Genomic DNA, 21,522 nt, shown 5'->3' on the forward strand with positions numbered 1-21,522 from the left:
GGCCTTGGCTGCTCTTCCTACTAGGGTCGTGAAGTTGCTGAATTGGAGAAGCTGAGCGAACCAGAGGAAAATCCACATACACCCAAAAGAGAGAAGCCAATGAGACAGAGAGAAGGACACAGGAAGAGACAAGGAACTGATCTGAAACACAAATCTTTGTCTGAACTATGTCCAATAAACTTTTCATTCCAGTTTCACCAGGTGACTCTTCTAGAGCCCTTAACCCTCTTGCAGAAACAGGCAACTCACCGAAATTCACCTCAGCAGAGAGAGGAACTCTTCTTCCTGCAACAGGAAGAGCCCTAGGAATTGGAGCATGAATCTCACATGTCTGAAACTCGCAGCGCTGGAGAGCAACCTTTATCATCCCCATGTATACTCCCTGCGGACCCTCGGATTGCCCTGGATTCCTGGACAATTCCCAGCACCCTGTGAGAAGTGTGAAGAGTAGAAAATAGACCCTGGAGAACTTCAGCATGTGAGACTCCCCTGGGCATGGAGAAATGATTCACTGATGTCAGCGGCTCATCTTGTCCAGGCATGTTGAATCTTGCAGACTGGATAGAGTGGTCCGGTGCCACTGAAACATCAGGGAGAAAAGGAAGAGCCAATGACGTTCTCATTTACCTATCAGTATTTCTGTGCGGCTGCCTCTCCTCCATCTCTCCCAGCTGACGAGCTCTGCGCTGAATCCCTGTGACTGTGACATGAAATGGAACAGCTCTTGTAGCTCCATGTTTCAAATACTGAGTAACAGCCACACCCCTCTAATGGCCTCTGTCTAACCCAGGACAGCACGGAGTGACCCTGCTTAGTCCTAAACTTCCCCCCCAGTGCAATATCGTGCCATGGGCAGGAGCAGCTTCCTGACCCTTTCAGTGATCAGCACGTGCCCTGAAGCATGTGGATTGCTAGAGTAACTGCACAAACTATAATTGGGTTAGGGAGGAGGGAGGCAGATGTTCAAAGGCACAGATGTGTGTTCGGCGCCCAGTGTCCATCTGCATTTGGTGGGATTCAGGATGTCAAGGCACAAAGGCAATAGACTCCAGTTATAACAAGGGTGGGCAAGATTTGGCCTGTGGGCCAGATGCGGCCCACCAAGCCTTTTAATCCAAGCAGGTCCTGCGGCATGGACCTGTTCCATGCCACTCAAAGGAGCTGGCAGCTCCCTTTGGCTCTCTGCTTCACATGTGGGCAGGGAGGCTTTGTGTGCTGCCCCAAACTGCCAGCACAATGTCTCAGCTCCTATTGGCTGGAAACCAGCCAATGGGAACTGAGACATTGTGCTGAGGGGTGGGTGCAGAGCAGCACAATCTGTTAGTTCCCATTGGCTGGAAACCAGCCAATAGGAGTTGAGACATTGTGCTGGGAGTAGGGGCAGTGGGAGAAACCTCCTCCCCATCCCTCAAAAGAACATGAGAACGGCCATACAGGGTCAGACCAAAGGTCCATCCAGCCCAGTATCCTGTCTGCCCACAGTGGCCAATACCAGGTGCCCCAGAGGGAGTGAATTGAACAGGTAATAATCAAGCGATCTCTCTCCTGCCATCCATCTTCACCCTCTGACAAACAGAGGCTAGAGACATCATTCCTACCCATACCGGCTAATAGCCATCCATGGACTTAACCTCCATGAATATATCTATTCCTCACAGCAGAGAAAGCCACATGGAACAGCGAGCTCAGCGTTCTGGGGATGTTGGCAGGCATGGAAGTCTGCCTGAAAGTGCTGCTGGCAGGGAGCTGCTTAGGTAGGCGCTTTCCAGCTAGAGCCTGCCTCTGGCACCCCATCCTCTGCTGCATCCCAGCTACCTCCCAGACTCTGCACCCCTCCTCAGCCCTCTTCCAGGCCACAATCCTCTCTTGCACCTATAGCCCCTCCAGCACCTTGCATCCCAATCTGCTGCCCCACATCACAACCCCCTCCTTCACCCAACCTCTCTCTCAGACCACGCATCCCCTCCTGCACCCCCGTCCCTGCCGTGAGCTCCCTACTGCACCCAACCTTTTCCCCAAACCAGCCTCTTTTTCCACTAATCATAGCCACGTACTGCTGCCAATTGCCCCAGCCGCTGTAATATCCACCCATTAGCCTCAGAAAATTCACTGCCGCCCTGTGGAGGCCAAATGACATGATCTTGAATTGGTGGAAGCCAAAGAGTTTGGGGAAGGCTTTCTTCTCCCAGGATTCTGACAGGATTCTGACAGGCACCCGCCCACAACAATGCGGATCCCAGGGTGCATGCCGCAGCCCCAAACCACACAACCTCAGTACGCATCCCGGGCCACCTCTCCCAGAGCACCCTTGGGTGCCCGCCCAAGTTTTAGTGAGGGATAGATAGTAAAGTCATGGACAGGACAGAGCCATGAATTTTGGTTCACTGTCTGTGACCAATCCATGACTTCTACTAAAAATGTCCTTTACTAACACAGGGTATATCTACACTACAAAGTTAGTTCGAACTAACAGACGTTAGTTCGAACTAACTTTCATAGGCGCTACACTAGCGCTCTGTTAGTTCGAATTTAATTCGAACTAACGGAGCGCTTAGTTCGAACTAGGTAATCCTCATTCCACGAGGATTAAGCCTAGTTCGAATTTACTAGTTCGAATTAAGGGCTGTATAGACCCTTAATTCGAACTAGTGGAAGGCTAGCCCTCCCCAGTTTTCCCTGGTGGCCACTCTGGCCAACACCAGGGAAACTCGTCTGCGCCCCTCCCGACCCCGGACCCGTTAAAGGGGCACGGGCTGGCTACGGTGCCCGTGCCAGGTGCAAGCCTGCCAGCACCCAGCCAGCAGACCCTGCACCTGGCACGGCTCGAGCCAGCCACCCGATACCCCTCAGCCCTTCCCCTCTTCCCGGGACCAGGCTGGCGGCTCCCGGGAGCTTGCCCAGGACCGCAAGAGGCGGGCACCCGCCTGGGCTAGTGCAGACATCGTGGACCTCGTCCACGACCTCTGCACTAGGCACAGGAAAGTGGCCGGCTAGGGCAGGAGAGCTGCCAGCCTGGCCACCCAGGAGCAGGTGTGCATGAAAATCCAGGTGGTCCACTGAGACCCCCAACCCTGAGCCCTGAGCTTACAATGGCCATACTGGGTCAGACCAAAGGTCCATCTAGCCCAGTAGCCTGTCTGCCGACAGCGGCCAACCCTAGGGACCCTGGAGGGGATGGACCGAAGACAGTGACCAAGCCATTTGTCTCGTGCCATCCCTCTCCAGCCTTCCACAAACCTTGGGCAGGGACACCACTCCTACCCCCTGGCTAATACCACTCCATGGACCCAACCTCCATAACTTGATCTCACTTCTCTTTAAACTCTGTTCTAGTTCTAGCCTTCACAGCCTCCTGCAGCAAGGAGTTCCACAGATTGACTCTTTGCTTTGTGAAGAACAACTTTCTGTTACTAGTTTGAAGCCTGCTACCCATTCCTTTCCTTTGGCGTCCTCTAGTCCTTCTTTATGGGAACTAATGAAGAACTTTTCTGTATGCACCCTCTCCACCCAAGTCCTGCTTTTAGAGACCTCTATCCTGTCCCCCCTCTGTCTCCTCTTTTCTAAGCTGAAAAGTCCCAGTCTCTTTAGCCTCTCTTCATATGGGACCTGTTCCCAACCCCTGATCATTTTAGTTGCCTTCCCCTCTCCCAGCCTCTCTCTTCCCCTCTCCCACCTCCTTTTCCCAGTCTCCCCCAGTTTTGTTCAATAAAGACAGAGTCAATGTTGGAAGAAATGTTATCTTTATTTTGTACATCAATAAGAAGGGGGGCTAGGGAAGGGTAAGTGGAAGGAGGTGAGGGAGGAATGGGGCACGAGCCCCCGATGGGGAGGACTGGGATGGCTCTGCGGGCTTTTGGGATAGAAGTTCTCCTGCAGCCCCCCAATTGTCCCCTCTCCCCAGATGGCAGCCTGCGGCAAGTGCAGCCGGTCTGATGGCCGAGTGCTGTGATGTGCCCAGTGTGGGTACTCCGGGCAATCCAAGCCAGGACTGCTTTGCAAGCAGGGCACCCCTGAGAACTGTCTGTCCTGGGTGGGGGTCGGGACCCTTTAAGCACAGCCCTCAGCTAGCCTGACACAGCATCTCCACGCTCTAAGTCCTCCTCTGATGCCCTGCCGGCACTGCTTCCGGCCATCCTTAAGCCTGGTTCAGGGTCCACTTAATGTGGACATGCTAGTTCGAATTAACAAAACGCTAATTCGAACTAGTTTTTTAGTCTGGATCCGTTAGTTCGAATTAGCTTAGTTCGAATTAACTAATTCGAACTAAGTTAGTTCGAATTAACGTTGTAGTGTAGACGTACCCACATAGCCTTTGCTGTCAGCCCAAGGTGTGATGGGGTGAGGTCACAGGAGACCTCTTGGGGGTGCATCCTAGAGAGCTAATACAATCACTGCCACTCGCCTTCCTGCTCTCCGGGGCTTCTCACTGCCCGGTCCTGCTGGGCCAGCTCCCTGGTGTCCCCCAGCCGAGACACTGAGCTGAGATCCCTCCCCCCCCCCCCCCAGAAGCATACACTGAACTTCTTCAGGTCCAAGGAGAGTGCAGTTCTGTGCTTAGCTTCCTGGGATACCCCTCCCCAAATGAGCTCAAAACCCACAATGAATTCCTTGGCTAAGCCCCCTTTAGCAATGAAAGGGGGAATGTGCACACTGGTTGCCCCTCCGGGTAACAACTATTTACACTGGGCTTGACAGTATGGGTGTGTCTAAACTACATGGCTCCATCGACGGAGCCATGTAAATTAGTGTTGTAGGCATAGGGAAATGAAGCGCCGATTTAAATAATTGCCGCTTCATTTAAATTTAAATGGCTGCTGTGCTGAGTTGACAAACAGCTGATCAGCTGTTTGTCGGCTCAGCACGCTAGTCTGGACGCTCCGCGGTCGACATTAAAGCCCTTTCTCAACCACCCTGGTAAACCTCGTCCCACGAGAAATAACGGAGTGCTTTGGGCAGGGGAGCTGGACTCAATGTCCTCCTGAGGTCTCTTCCAGCCATAGGATTCTATGATTCTATGATGTAAATGAGAAAGGCCTACACACCACTTTTCTTATTCTAGTGGCCCTAATTCACTTTGCTTCTTTCTAGGACTTCATTGCCTATGGAATTTCCAGGCCTCTGCTCTTTGGGGCATATCTGGGTCTTACACCAGGACCGGGTGCGGGACACCTCCCCCTGTTGAGCCAGATGGTGCTGGAGCAGCTCAGCTAAGGGGGCTGGAACACAGTGGGGCCCTCTTTTAGATATGGCCAGTGGCGGAGGCCTCAGGGGAAATAGTGTTAGGGATGGAGAAGCCAAAGACAGGTTGGAGAGCCATGGAGGGGGGTCAGCAGAGGAGAAGAGGGCCTCCGTGAGTGGGGACAGGGAGGCATGGGGGGAAAAGGGGATTGAAGAGAGGGTGGACTCAGCCAGAGGCTGGTGGGGGCTACGTTGGAAGGGAAGTGGAGGAGAGGAGAGAGGCAGCGAGTAGCAGGCAGGTGGCCACAGGGGTTGGTGGAAGGGACAGACTCATGAGGCAGGTTGTGGGGCCTCTCAGGCGAGAAGAGGAGGCGCTCTGTGAGAAGTGGAAGGGTCCTTTGTGAGGGGTGGTACAGGGACAGCCAGAGGAAGAGCATGGGCAGCGCCATGGGGGGAAAGGAGAGGGGTCTTTGGGTCAGAGAGCAGGGAAGGCCACCATAACTCAAATCCCCACACTCTCACAGACATCAGATTGGTTGCCTGCACCACAGGGGAGGTTTGGCCTCCATTGGCCTTTTCTACCCACTGCCTATTTCCCCTTCCGGGCCACTTCCAACCACCTCCCTACGATCGCCTGAAAGGGTCTGAGGCAGGGCAGCGTGAAGGTCTGCTCCCCCTAAGGCACCTTCTGGGGTGTACTGAGGCTGCTCTTCTTTCCTCTTGGGCATCAACTGCCTCTCCCTGTGGTGAGGCCCAGCGTCCCGGGGCCAGCTCAGTCCAAGGGCTGTCCGCTGCTGGGTCAGTGTAAACAGCAAATGGAGCGGATCGCTCTAGGTGAGCATTCAGCCGAGAGCTGAAAGCTTCCCCCTCAGGTTGCCCCTGCTGCGGGCCCTCCCTTCCCTCACGATTTGGTTCGTCTCCCTCATTTTCCTCCTAATTGACTTGCCGAGCGTTTGGCTTCTCTGACCTCAATTAGAAATGCAGCTTCAAGTTCAAGTTCAGTGGCTTTGGGAAGTAACACAGCTAGGTCTCTGTCTTTGCACAGCGGCAGTTTTGAAACAGCAGTTATCCACTGCCAGAGTCTTCCTTGGGGGCACAATGAGAAAACCAAAAAAACCCTTCTCCATTCGTTGCTTTAATGCTGAAGGGTTGTAAAATTCACTGGCATTTTTGCTCTGGATAACGACCCCTGAAGGTGACTTTATTATGGCTACATGTTCAATCTCAGTGGAAGGAGTAAGTCATCCTGGGTGTTGATGAGTTGTGGAGTCAATCCCGTGACCACGCTCTCATTTGTTATGAGATATGTTCAAGAGGCCAAATATACAAGGTCAGGCTCATGGCTCTATCGCCATAAGAAAACAGCACCGGGAAAAGGTGTCTTATGACACGAGTCTCTGGGAAGCCATGTCATCCAGTGATGTTACAATCACCTCACACACAAAATGTGCTCCCCAAAGTTCTGCAGCACAGCTGCTATCACAGGCGTGTCACTCTCACATGTTACACGTCTCTCTGCATATCACTGGGATCCAACCCATCCCCCCATCCAGTTTGTCCCCGCTCCGTAGTGTGAGGGAATGGCCCTGCTATTGTGGGGAGCTCTCCTGGCTCCTGCAGTACTCTGGAGGAAGTAGCTAGTGAAAGGGTCTGAGTCCCCACCGTCATGCTCTGAACAAATGGGCCTTCCTCAGTTCAAGGACTGCCCCTCCGTTCTTCTGTCTGGCAGAGCCCTTGTAATGGTAGCATGGCTGGGCCAAGAATTCCTGGGGGTTTGAACCCCCACTCTCATTGTGGTAACTTAGCACAGAGCTAGGGTGTCCCTACTCTGGGTATCCTTATCACAGCGGAGCCTTTCCTGATCACCACATTCAGTGAAACTCAAATACAATTTATTGACCAACCTTGGTAAAAAGAAACAAAAACAAGAGAATTGCTCAAGGAAACCAGGACTCCCATTCTGCGCACCTGGGAGACATCAAGCTCCATGTCTGGGATTTCAGGAACATTTCTGCTTTGTTCCTCACATGTCCAGGGCCTCCTGCCCAGATCCTGGCTGCTGAGTGTTGATTCAGCTGAGAAGCCACCCATTCTGATGGTGGCCACAAGCGCTCAGGCTCTTAGGCTCAGCTGAGAAAACAAACTTTAATTTGCAGCCAAGTTCGCTAAACAAGCCAAGTTCGCTAAAGTCTATATCCTCAGCAGCATCCATGTGTTCAAGAACTGCAACCCCAAACTCCTCTACTTCATGGTCCTGAGTATGGGCCCAGTCAACAGGAGATAGAACTCTCCACTGCTCCTCAAAGGCTGCGTCTAGATTGGCATGATTTTACGGAAATGCTTTGAACGGAAAAGTTTTCCGTTAAAAGCATTTTCGGAACAGAGCGTCTAGATCGGCACAGACACTTTTCCGCAAAAGCACTTTTTGTGGAAAAGCGTCAGTGCCAATCTAGACACGCTTTTCCGCAAAAAAGCCCCGATCGCCATTTTCACATTTTGCGCAAAAGAGATTTTTGCCTGAACGGGAGCAGCATAGTATTTCTGCAAGAAGCACTGATTTCTTACAGTAGGAAGTCAGTGCTTTTGTGGAAATTCAAGCGGCCAGTATAGACAGCTGGCAAGATTTTCCAGAAAAGCGGCTGATTTTCTGGAAAAATTGGCCAGCCTAGACACAGCCTAACTGTCCAACATCTCTGAAAATCAATGGCAAAAATGAGATCTCAACCAATCTAGGTCATTCAGGGCTGAGCGCAGTAGTAGGACGGAGTACTGCAAGCGATTCAGTCATTGCTACCAAATGTCCTAATTTCCGTTTCACCTCTTTCAAAAAAAAAAATCCACCATGAATTCTTGAAACTTTCCTTTGACATGTGCAATAATGTGAACGGTTAGTGTGTGTTTTGAAAATTCCAGCTGAAAGTGACTGTGTGAAGTGATCAGCAGTTTGCCCCAATAGTTATGGTCATAGTTTAACACAGTTTCACAAATTTCATCAACATGCTCTGGGAAACTATCCTAAATGCAGCTTTTCTGGATTGCTACTTTCCAACTGAAATATTTGGTTTATGCTCCAGTCTTCCTGATGGATTGAAAATACCAAAATTGGTAAATTTGAGTCACTGGATATGATCAAGAGGCAATGTTGTTTCCTTCTTTGTCTTAATAAAAGTGTAGCCTCAGTTCATTCAGGTGATCGAGTCACTCTGTGGGTATGGAAGTCATGGAAAGACTGAATGATCAGGTGTGTGGGCCTAGGAATTGAGAGGTGACAATGAAAAATGTTGGGTGATGGAAAGGTAGAGGGGAGCTAGGAATAGAAAGAGTAGTGATGTGTGATGGAGAGATAAAGTATTAAGTATGGGAAATTTCACAGACTGTGAAATTGCACTGTTCTCACTTCTGCCAAACAGGGATGGAGCACCCTTGTTTCCCCCCTCTTGTCGCACACATTTAAAATATAGATACTCCCTGCCAATCACCTTTTGCAGGTGTATTTGCCCACTTTCTCACGAAGCTCTTTCGTTTTGACTCCATAAATGATGGGGTTGAGCATGGGGGGGAAGAGGTAGAAGAGGTTGGCCAAGATGACATGAACATGGGGAGCGACACCCTGACCAAATCGTTGTGTGAGAATGGAGAAGAAGAAGAGAGTAAACGACGTCACCATCACACAGATGTGGGCGCTGCAGGTGTTGAGGGCTTTCTGGTGGGCTTTCCTGGAGGAGATTCTGAGGACGGCCCTGAAGATCAGACCGTAGGACAGCACAACCAGCAGCAGATCTGACCCAATAAGCACAAACGCTGTCACCAAGCCGTACATCCTGTTGACTGTGGTATCCCCACACGATATCTTTGCCACAGCTATGTGCTCGCAGTACGTGTGGGGGATAATGCGGTTGGCACAGAATGGCTGCCGGCTCATCAGCACAGGCAGGGGCAGAACGAAGAGAACAGATCTCATAGAACCAACAACCCCCAGCTTAGCTATCCGGGTGTTACTGAGGATGGTGGCATAGTTCAGAGGGTAACATATGGCAATGTAGCGATCAAAGGCCATTGTCACAAGGATGGCTGACTGCATCAGAGAAACTGAATGAAGGAAGAACATCTGGGTGAGGCAGCCAGCAATAGTAATGTCTTTCATATTGAACAAAAATATAAACAATGCCCTCGGCACGACGGAGGTAGCGATGCCGATGTCTGCGAGCATCAGCATGCAGAGCAGCAGGAACATCGGCTTGTGCAGGGTCTGCTCTTTGAATATCACAAAGAGTAACATGAAATTTCCCAACAAGCTGATAGTGTAGCACGCACAGAAAGGGATGGCGATCCAGATGTGAGCGGCTTCCAAGCCGGGGAGGCCCATTAGGATGAATGTTGGAGGCTCAGAGAAGGTGACGTTGAAAGCTTCCATGAGGTGGTTAATGAGTTGATCAGGCTGAAACTTTTTCAAAGTGCCTGTGAAAGGAAAGGAACAATCAAGGATTACACACTTTATAACAAATAGTACAGTAAATCATGTATTATTGTTTCCTATCTAGAAAAGGGATGAGCTGTGCGGTAGCCACAAAGAGAAGACTGAGAGGGGACATCACAGAAGTTTTCAAGTAGCTAAAAGGGTGTCACAAGGAAGAGGGAAAAAATGTATTCTCTCTAAGGCCTGAGAATAGAAACATAGAATCCTAGGGCTGGAAGACACCTCAGGAGTCATCGAGTCCAGCCCCCTACCCAAAGGAGGACCAATCCCAACTCAATCATCTCAGCCAGGGCTTTGTGAAGCCGAGACTTAAAAACCTCTAGTAATAGAGATTCCTCCACATCCATAGGGAACTCATCCCAGTGCTTCACCATCCTCCTAGGGCAGTGCTTCCCAACCTTTTTCCCATGGAAGAACCCCTAAAATAATTTTTCATATCCAAGGAACACCTACCTATGAAAACGTTTGCTTGGCCAGAAAAAGCTGACAGCAGGGAGCGCAATTCAATTACTGCTACATTTTTTCAAGAAAATGTATTTGTAAAGGGCTGTTGTTTTAATATGTGTGTGTGTGTCTTTGTGTGTGTGAGCTTACATTGTAAGAAAAAGAATTGGAGTATTTTACCTGTCTTTTTTTGTATTATTTAATCTTTTTTTTCAAATATCACATATCCTCCCCCTTCTGCCTCACTCTCTCTTTCTCTTCTCCTCCCCCTCCTGCCTCTCACTTGTGGAGCCCAAATGGCCGCTTGCTCCCGCACGTCGGCCCAGCTGAGCTGCGCAGAAGTCAGCCAAGTGCCAGGCGAAGGCCATGATAGAGGCTCCAGGCCCCCACAGCTGAGCAGCACAGAAGTCAGCCGAGCGCCTGGGTAGGAGGTGAAGGGCATGACAGATACTCCAGGCCCTACGGGAAACACCGACTTCCCCATATCCACAGAGCCAGTCTCATCATAGAAGCTAATCAAATTGCTCAGGCAGGAATTGCTGTTAGTGAATCTATTTTAACTTTTCCTGATCACTTTTCCCTCTTCCAAGTGCTTCAAAATGGATTCCTTGAGGGTCCCCTCCATGATTTTTCCAGGGACTGTGGTAAGGCTGACTGGTCTATAGTTCCCTGAAATGTCCTTCTTCCCTTTTTTTAAAAGATGGGTATTACTTTGTCCTTTTTCCAATCATCTCATACCTCTCCCAGTCTCCACAAGTCTTCAAAGAGAATGGCCAAAGGCTCTGCAATGACATTTGCCAACTCCCTCAGTACCCTTGGATGCATTAAAACTGGACCTATGGATTTGCGTATGTCTAGCTTTTCTAAATAGTTCCTAACGTGTTCTTTCTCCACTGAGGGCTGCCCACCTCCTTCCCATAGGCTACATCTAGACTGACATGATTTTCCGGAAATGCTTTTAATGGAAAAGTTTTCCGTTAAAAGCATTTTTGGAAAAGTGCATCTAGATTGGTACAGATGCTTTTCCGCAAAAGCACTTTTTGTGGAAAAGCATCCTGCCAATCTAGACGTGCTTTTCCGCAAAAAGCCCCAATTGCCATTTTCGCAATTGGGGATTTTTTGCGGAAAACAAATCTCAGCTGTCTACACCGGCCAAGGGACTTTTGCCTGAACGGGAGCAGCACAGTATTTCCGCAAGAAGCACTGATTTCTTACAGTAGGAAGTCAGTGCTTTTGCGGAAATTCAAGCGGCCAGTGTAGACAGCTGGCAAGTTTTTCCAGAAAAGCGGCTGATTTTCCTGAAAAACTGGCCAGTCTAGACACAGCCATACTGTGTTGCCTAGTGCAGTAGTCTGGGAGCTGACCTAGCCTGTAAAGACAGGAAAAGAAAGCATTGAGTACTTCAGCTTTTCCCACATCATCTGTCACTAGGTTACCTCCCTCATCAAGTACGGGCCCCACACCCTCTCTGATCACCCTCCTATCGCTAACATGTATAGCGAGGGCCCCTCTTTCCCCGGGCCAGCCTCTTGCTCCCAACCCCAGGGATTGGGGGTCGCAGTGGGTCTCTGTGATAGGGAGCCCAGCCTCTCCTCCTGGAACTCCCTCCCTGGCTGGCTGTTTCTGCTCTCATGCTGGTATGACTGGCTCTCATACATATTGCTCTCTGTCCCTCCTTCACCTCTACTCCCATCCTCTCACTCTCTCCCCCAGCTGCCAACTGTTGAGGCTTTTAAAGGCCTTCAGCCCTCCATCAGGGGAGGCAGCTGGCCCCAATCTGCCTGAGCCAGATTCCTCCCAGCTGCTGCTAATTGTCCTGCAGCCCTTTGCTTCTGTAGACAGGTCTTTTACCCTTTCTGCCTTTTCCCTCCTCTGCAGCAGCCCTCTGGCCTGACCCTGCCACACATGGCTGTAGAAACCTTTCTTGTTACCTTTCACATGCCCTGTTAGCTGCATTTCCAGTTGTGCTTTCAGCTTCCTGATTACACCCTTGCATGCTCGAGCAATATATTTATACTCCTCCCTTGGCATCTGTCTAGGTTTCCACTTATTATAAGCTTCATTTTTGTGTTTAAGCTCGCCAAGGATTTCACTGTTAAGCCAATCTGGACGTCTTCTGTATTTGGTTTTCTTACTGCGCATTGGGATGGTTTCTTTCTGTGCCTTCAATAAGGATTCTTTAAAATACTGCCAGCTCTCCTGGACTCGTTTCCCCTTCATGTTAGCATCCCACGGAATCCTGCCCATCAGTTCCCTGAGGGAGTCAAAGTCTGCTTTTCTGAAGTCCAGGGTGTGTATTTTGCTGCTCTCCTTTCTTCCTTTGGTCAGGATCCTGAACTTGACCATTTCATGATCACTGCTTCCCAGGTTGTTACCCACCTCTACTCCCCCAACTAGTTCCTCCCTGTTTGTGAGCAGCAGGTCCAGCTACGCATGGCCTGGTTGGTTTCTTCAGCAGTGGAAGTTATCCCCAACATTCTCCAAAAACTTCCTGGATTGTCTGTGCGTATGCTGCTGTGTTGGTCTCCCAACAGATGTCAGGGTGGTTAAAGTCCCCCATGAGAACCAGGGCCTGCCATCTGGAAGCTTCTCTTATTTGTCTGAAGAAAGCCTCGTTTACCTCATTCACTTGATCTGGTCGTCTGTAGCAGACACCAACCACAACATCACCCCTGTTGCTCCTGCCTCTAAACTTAATGCAGACTCTCAACAGACTTTTCTTCCTCTATGTACTAGAGCTCTGAGCAATCATACTGCTCTCTTACATACAATGCAACTCCTCCTCCTTTTCTCCCCGACCTATTCTTCCTGAACAGTTTATACCCTTCCATGACAGTGCTCCAGTCATGCAAGTCATCCCACCAAGTCTCCATTATTCCAATCAAATCATAATTCTTTAACTGGGCCAGGGCTTCTAATTCCTTCTGTTTGTTTCCCAGGCTCCTTGCATTCATGTACAAACACCTTAGATAACTAGTTTATTGCCCAACCTTCTCCATCCGAATCAGGGGTCCTCCTTTGTTACTCCTTCCGCTTCGTGTTTCTTCCTGGTATCCCACTTCCCATCTTACTTTAGGTCACTGGTCCCCAACAAACGTAGTTTAAAGCCCTCCTCACTATGTTTGAAAACCTGCCCACAAAGATGCTCTTTCCTCTCTTGCTTAGGTGGATCCCATCTCTTCCTAGATATCCTTGTGCCCAGAACAGAGTCCGGTGGTTGAAGAAACCAAGGCCCTCTTTCCAACACCACCTACGCAACCACTCATTTACTTCCACAATTTGATGATCACTACCTAGACCTTTTCCTTTAACAGAGAGGATAGGTCAAGAAACTGTGGGTTTATATTGCAGCAAGGGAGGTTCAGGTTGGACATAAAGAAAAACATCCTAACTGTTAGGGTGGTTAAACACTAGAATACATTTTCTATGGAGGTTGTGGAATCTGCATCTCTAGAGATATTTAAGAGAAGGTTTGATAAACACCTGTCAGGGATGGTCTCGATCAGGGGTCAGCCACCTTTTCAAACCAAAGATCCAAACTACATCAAAATTCAGAACAAGTGTTCAACAAAGAGCCGTATAAAAATGCCCATTTGCATTACTGAAAATATACAACATAATATTACTGATGATTAAAAATATACAACATAATAGTATTGATGTGGGGAGGGATAGCTCAGTGGTTTGAGCATTGCTCTGCTAAACCCAGGGTTGTGAGTTCATTCCTTGAAGGGTCCATTTAGGAATCTGGGGCAAAATCTGTCAGGGATGGTACTTGGCCCTCCTATGAGGGCAGGGGACTGGACTCAATGACCTCTCATGGTCCCTTCCAGTTCTAATGTTCTATGATTAATAGTATAAATGAAGCATTGTACTTTCAGGCATTAAGCAATGGGGCTTCTGGAGGTGCAGGATGTGGGAGTGCAGGAGTCAGTGTATGAGGGCAAGAGATTGGGGTTTATGGGATGTGCAGGAGGCAGGGTGGGTTTATGGGATGTGCAGGAGGCAGGGTAGGGTGCTGGGGGTGGAAACTAGGGTACAAAATGGGAAATGACTGACTAGGAGGGCCACTGCAGAAAGGGACCTGGGAGAGATAGAGGATGACAAGTTAACAGACTAATGTTGCTTCCCGAAAGCAGAAGTTATTCTGGGTTGTATTAGCAGGAATGTTGGAAGCAAGACATGAGAAATCATTCTTTCTCTCTGCTCCTTGCTGGCTAGTGCTCAGCTGGCGTATTCAGTCCACTTTTCAGCCCCACATTTCAAGAAATGATAAGACTGAGAGGGGTCACAATAACAATTTTCAAGTACATAAAAAGGTGTTACAAGGAAGAATGAGAAAAAATATTTTGTTTTGTTTTGTTTTCTTGCTTGTTTGATAGGACAAGAAGCAATGGGCTTAAACTGCAGCAAGGGAGGTTTAGGTTAGACATTTAGGTTAGGAGCTTGGTCCTGCCTTGAGGGCGGGGGGCTGGACTCGATCACCTCTTGAGGTCCCTTCCAGTCCTAGTATTCTATGATTCTATGATTAGGAAAAAGTTCCTACCTGTCCGGATGGTAACACACTGGAATACGTTGCCTAGGGAGGCTGTGGCTTCTCAATCAGTTCAGATAGTTAAGAGCAGTTTGGATAGACATCTCTCAGGGATGATCTAGATGGTGCTTGGTCCTGTGCCATGAGGACAGGGCCCTGGACTTGATGACCTCTCGCAGTCCATTCAAGGTCTAGTGTTCTATGATTCAATGATTGTATGACATGATAGCAGATTTCAAGTACCAAGGGTGTTCCAAGAGTGTACCATTATTATAACTAAATTAATATTTCAGAAAGCCTAGCCACCTATGCTTTTAAGGGCACACACAAATGTCTGCCAGCTATTTGTGAAGGGTGACAGACTCATGAAGTTGTGGCGGGCTAGCTATGTTAGTCTACAACTTTAAAAATAATGACTTCTCCTATGGCACCTTAGAAATTAACAAAAAATAGAGAGAGAGACTCATGAACTTCCATAGGCAAAACTTACTTCATCAGATGAACTGGACTCATGAAGGTCAAGTCACCTCCTCCCTCACCTACTGCTGGGTTTCCTACACAGTCAACTGCAGCACCAGGGGCTGCCACTGTCAGAGAGAGGACACCCGACTAAACAGACCACAGGTCAGATGCATGACACAATTTCAATGCTGAAACAAGCCAAGTGTCCCCCCATATAAATGTCTCCTAGCATGTGGGGTTATGACCATACCAACAGAATGGGCATGAAGGGTACAAGGATCTTGCTATTTATGGCTAAGTCCTTCACCTTTTTTACTTCCCTTATTTCTTTGGGTGAGACACTTTCCATGCACTCAGTTTTCACTGACACATAACTTACAGGCATTAACTGACAAGTGCAAAATTAGAAATATTTTAGTAATTCAACTTTTTCCCATTCTTGTGAGTTAAACTTGCAGTAGATGCAGACATGTGGGGTTGTCAATAATAAAGTAGACAGATCACGCATTCAGAGCAATTTGTATTTGTTGGCAAAGTAGGCTTTAAGCGATCCGTATGCCTTCTACTATAGCCATGAAGATATCTACCCCTAGGAACAAAGAATGTAGGAGAGGTTTCCTATTCGCATCTCTAAACAAGGTTTGGGGTTATAAAAGGATCCTCCACTAAACACAAGTTTCCCGTGAGACCCTGTGGCCAAAATGCAAAATGTGATCTTGGCATGACAATGTGGGATTCTGAAGGAAAGGTAGAGAAGTATTTTACCTCCATATTTTTCACTTGCGGGACAGCTGCTGGAACCCTGGGACCCGTTCTGGTGTCCATGATTAGAACTGGATAATTGTATGTGGGAAAGGGTTCAGAGACCATTCACAATAATTAGTAACAGTTTAGAAAATCTGCCTCATACTGACCAATCCAAGAGCTCCATCTATTCAGCTGAACAAAGATAGTTTAAGGGATGACTTGATAAACGTCTGTAAGTCACCTTCCTGGGGAACAAATAATAGAATATGATTTGCAGATGATATCAAGCTGTGAGGAGTTGCAACAGCTTTGGAGGACAGGGTCATAATTCAAAATGATCTGGACAAATTGCAGAAATGGTCTGAGGTAAAGAGGAAGAAGTTTAATAAGGTCAAATGCAAAGTGCTCCACTTAGGAAGGAACAATCAGTTTCACACATAGAGAATGGGAAGTGACTGTCTAGGGAGTACAGCAGAAAGGGATCTAGGGGTTATAGTGGACCACAAGCTAAATATGAGTGAACAGTGTGACGCTGTTGCAAAAAACGCAAATATGATTTATGGGTGCATTAACAGGTGTGTTGTGAGCAAGACACGAGAAGTTATTCTTCCATTCTACTCTCTGCTGATTAGGCCTCCGTTGGAGTATTGTGTGCAGTTCTAGGTGCCACATTTCAAGAAAGATGTAGAGAAATTGGAGACGGTTCAGAGAAGAGAAACAAGAATGGTTAAAAGTCTAGAGAACATGACCTATGAAGGAAGACTGAAAGAACTGGGCTTGTTTAGTTTGGAAAACAGAAGACTGAGGGGGAACATGATAGAAGCTTTCAGGTATCTAAAAGAGTGTCACAAGGAGGAGGGAGAAAACTTGTTCTTCCTTGTCTTTGAAGATAGAACAAGAAGCAATGGGCTTAAACTGCAGCAAGGGATGTTTAGGTTGGACATTAGGAAATAGTTCCTAACTGTCAGGATGTTTAAACACTGGAATAAATTGCCCAGGGAGGTTGTGGAATCTCCATCTCTGGAGATATTTAAGAGTAGGTTAGATAAATGTCTATCAGGGATGGTCTAGACAGTACTGGGTCCTGCCATGAGGGCAGGGGACTGGACTCGATGACCTCTCGAGGTCCCTTCCAGTCCTAGTATTCTATGATTTTATGATTCTATGAATATGAGAAATGGAAGGGACATTGAGAGATCATCAAGTGCAGTCCCCTACCCCCACGGCAGGACCAAGCACCATGTAGATCATCCCTGATAGTCATCTATCTAACCCGTCCTTACATATCTCCAGTGATAGGGGGTACGTCTAGACTACCGCGTTTTGTCGACGGAAGTTTTGTCGACAGATACTGTCGACAAAACTTCCATCGACAAAGAGCGTCCAGACACATTGAGTTCTGTCGACAAAGCAAGCTGCTTTGTCGACAGAACTCCGTAGTCTGGACGCAACGTTACAGGCAATAACACCTTCTGTCGACATAGGTCTGCTGAGTTCTGTCGACATAACGTCGACAGAAGGTGTTATGCCTCGTAAAATGAGGTATACCAGCGTCGACAAAACTGCTGAGTTCTGTCGACGTTATGTCGACAGAACTCAGCGGTAGTGTAGACGCTGGTATAGTTTTGTCGACAAAAGTCCACTTTTGTCGACAAAATTAGGTAGTCTAGACACACCCGTAGATTCCACAACCTCCCTAGGCAATTTATTCCAAGGATAAACCACCCTGAGGGTGTGTCTAGACTACTGAGTTTTGTCGACAAAAGTGAACTTTTGTCGACAAAACTATACCTGCGTCTACACTACTGCTGAGTTCTGTCGACATAATGTCAACAGAACTCAGCAGTTTTGTCGACGCTGGTAAACCTCATTTTACGAGGCATAACACCTTCTGTCGACAGAGTTCTGTTGACAGAAGGTGTTATTGCCTGTAGGGTTACATCTAGACTACAGGGTTTTGTCGACAAAGCAGCTTGCTTTGTCGACAGAACTGAATGTGTCTAGATGCTCTATGTCAACAGAAGTTTTGTCGACAGTATCTGTCGACAAAACTTCCGTCGACAAAACCCTGTAGTCTAGACGTACCCTGACAGTTAGGAAGTTTTCCTCATGTCCAACCCAAACCTCCCTTGCTGCAATTTAAGTCCATTGCTTCGCATCCTATCCACAGAGGCCAAGAAGAACAATTTTTCTCCCTTCTTCTTGTGACCCCTTTTAGATACTTGACAAACGTTATCATGTCCCCCCTCAGTCTTCTCTTTTCCAAACTAAACAAGCCCAGTTCCTTCAGCCTTGCCTCATAGCTTGTGTTTTCTAGATCTTTAATCATTTTTGTTGCTCTTCTCTGGGGCTTCTCCAATATATCCACTTCCTTCTTCAAATGTGGTGCCCAGAAGTACACACAATACTCCAAATGAGGCCCAATCAGTGCAGAGTAGAGCAGAAGAATATTTAATAAAAGGCTCTGCGGCCTTGCGTACATAGGTCCGACAAGAATCAATGGCTAGAAATGGAATTTAAAAAAATTCTAGCCAAAAATAAGATACACGTTTTTAAACAGTACGAGTACTTTCCCATTCATACAATATGCCAAGTGTCTTGGACGGCTGTCCATCATTAAGAATTTCAAAGCTAAGTTGGGCTGGGATGGGGAAGGAGAGTACGGACGGGGGTCAGACTGTGATGGCAGGTTGCAGCCTCTGAGGAGCAAAGACCAGGCATTTCCCCATGGTAAATAGCCACTGAAGTTATGTTAATAGCACAAAACAACAAGAATAGTAAAGGCCGTGACAGCTGGGCTACAGATCTGTGCCTTTCCAGGACCTCCTGGCCCTGAGGTCTGCCCAAATGCACATGGAGTCACAAAGAAAAACACAATGTCATCAGCCCTGCACACCTGTTTGTGTATATCCTGCTCCCTGCTGCCATAGCAAATAGGGTGTCCCATCTATCCATATAAACCGCCTGTTTCCCCCACAACCCTCAGCACTACCTGCTTATCTGTGTGTACACTCCCCTCATCCCTATAAACTATGGTGCTGCCTCCTGCCCATGTACATCCCCCTGCCTGTTCTGTCACCCCAGCACTGCCCGCCTGCTCATGTACGTCCCCCCATTCTCACAACTTACAACCCTGCCACACAGTGATACCCTCACAAACGTACAGAACCACATTCCAGTCCCTCCAGCAGCAGCTCACAGAAATACCCCCTCTCACGAGGTTACACATAGGCTACGTCTAGACTGGAAGCCTCTTTCAAAAGAGGCTTTTTCGAAAGTATCTTTCGAAAAAGCCTCTTTCGAAAAAGAGCGTCTAGACTGCAACCAGTACTTTCGAAAAAGCAAGCCGCTTTTTCGAAAGAAAGCACCCAGGCAGTCTGGATGCTCTCTTTCGAAAACGCCCTGTTTGCATTCAAGAATGCCTTTTTTCGAAAGAGCACTTTCGAAAAAAGGCGTTCTTCCTCGTGAAATGAGGTTTACCGCCATCGAAAGAAAAGCCGTGTTCTTTCGATTTAATTTCGAAAGAACGCGGCTGTAGTCTAGATGCAAGTGAAGTTTTTTCGAAAAAACCCTTGAGTCTGGACACAGCCTGAGTGTCTGACTTTACTGAGGTAAAGGGGCAGATCAGCCTGAACTGCCTGTCTGGGAGTGAAGGGAGCCCCAGAAACCTCTCCACCTGTGCAGGGAAGGAGAGAGGGACAGTACAAGCCGGCAGGAGAGGAACTGTGAGACCAAAAAGAGGCAGCATGAGCAACTTCTCCTCGAAAGGCCACGACGCTTTAATATATCACAGCCCATTAGAAACCCGGACAGGCCTTCCTGGGGATGCTTTTCCGTGCTTGCTATTGTGCATGTCCCTACCACACACGTGCAAATGGGACGAGGGATGTTCTAGACGGGCAAAAGCATCAAGGGGACTCTGCTGGAATGAGGTGTACAGAACCGTTCCAGTCTCAGACAATCCCCTGACCTCTAGCAGGCCACATCACACCTCTTAGGTCTGTGCTCTAGGCAGGCTGTTCATTCCCTATTTCACATTGTCTCAGGCCTCTGTGACACTGTGATCTGGATACTGCATGTCCCGCCATCCCTGGCCCCCAGACACACAGCACAGTCCGGGTGGTGTGTGACCCCTTCCTGTTGCAAACCCTCTGGTGACACAGATACTCACTGCTGAGGCTTTGGCTGCATTTCCTAACAGGGCAGTGAAATTGCTAACTTGGAAAAGTGTCGTGAGCCACGGGAAAGACCGCACAGCTTCAGAAGTGGAATTTCCTGAGCTACTGAAAGAGAGAAGGAACTGATCTGAAAAACAAAGCTTTGCCTAAACTCTTCCCGATACTTTGGTAGTTTCCCTTTGCTTTTCTCAAAGCACCGAACAGCCCCAGTCATTTTGCTGTTGAATTTCTGCCCAAAGGGTTCTTGACTTGATACCTAGATCCATTCATAAGCTCTCAGTATTCACTGTAATGCAGAAACAGGCAACTCACCAAAATCCCACTGAGCAGAGAGAGGAAATCTCCGTCCTGCGACAGGAAGACAAAGTCCTGGGAACCAGCGTGTGGATCTTACATGTCTGCGACTCAGTGTGCAGGACAGTGATTTTTATAATTCCCCTGCACCGTCCCTGCAGACTCTCCAGCTGGCCTGCAATGCCAGATAATTCCCTCGGCTTCATGAGTGGTGGGACGAGCAGAAAACAGGCCACAGAGAATTTGAGTCTGAGAGCCTCCCATGGGAGTGAGGAAATGATTTCTTAAGAGCAATGGCCCAAATTGTTAGGGGACATTGAGCCTTACAGATTTTCCAGCCATGCAGGTCACCTGTGGCTTTATTGTCTGTGTGTGAGCTTCAGAGGGGTAGCCAAGTTAGTCTGTAACTGGAAAAACTTAAGAAACAACAGATACCCAAAGCAGCACCGTAAAGACGAATAAAACACGTAGATCAGGGCTACCCCACATGCGGCCCATGGCCCATTTGTTTGAGGTCCACGGTGTAGTTTGGATTTACGCGGGGCTTTAGATGCAGCCCGGGGATGGGAGCCAAAGCAAAAAAGTAGTGACTATAATGGTCTTCTGTGGATATGCATTGTAGTAGTTCAATTCATAGACTGTCATTGCTCATTAAAAGCGCTGTCATATGGGTGGAAATTGGGGAAATCTTGCATTTTATTGATATCAGCAGAACTGACTTCAATGAGGCCTATGCGTTGTGTAGTCTTGCCTTAATCTTTGTACTCATGCCAGTCAGTATGAAAGGAGCTATTTGCATATATTTGCATATACATTTGCATGCCCATGCAAGCACACTTAAGTTGCAGCCCTCGGCAGGTGCTCTGAGTATCATTGTGACTCCTGGGGTAGCCCTGATGTAGCTGGAGGGCTGTGTGTGGCAGTGCTACTGGAAATGGATGGGGTCACTTTAAATCTGAGTGGAAGGAGGACTTTATCCTAGGTGAGGATTAGTTGTGTTGTCCATTTCCAGACCAAGCTTTCATCTGTTATGAGATCTGTTCAAAACGCCAAATATACAGGGTCAGGTTCACTTCTCTATCCCCATGAGAACACAGCACCGGGAAAAGGTTTCCTATGACACTAGTCTCTAGGAAGCCATGTTGTGCAGTGATGTTACATTCCCCTCACACACAAAATGTGCTCCCCAGAGTTACTGTGTAGCTGTT

The 21,522-nt window shown here is 48.2% G+C and overlaps 1 protein-coding gene across 1 annotated transcript; it reads right to left on the bottom strand.

Moving 5' to 3' along the window:
• Positions 1-3,770: 3,770 nt before the first annotated feature.
• Positions 3,771-20,409, bottom strand: LOC142826606 (olfactory receptor 52P1-like). Its single transcript, XM_075919703.2, has 2 exons — positions 20,333-20,409; positions 3,771-9,636 (listed from the first exon to the last, which is right to left on the bottom strand). The coding sequence occupies exon 2, from the start codon at positions 9,590-9,592 to the stop codon at positions 8,654-8,656; it is 939 nt and encodes a 312-aa protein (XP_075775818.2). The 5' UTR covers positions 9,593-9,636; positions 20,333-20,409; the 3' UTR covers positions 3,771-8,653.
• Positions 20,410-21,522: the final 1,113 nt, after the last annotated feature.

Source organism: Pelodiscus sinensis, chromosome 1, assembly GCF_052426305.1.
Source record: "Pelodiscus sinensis isolate ZL-2025 chromosome 1, ASM5242630v1, whole genome shotgun sequence".
Taxonomy (NCBI): Eukaryota; Metazoa; Chordata; order Testudines; family Trionychidae; genus Pelodiscus; species Pelodiscus sinensis.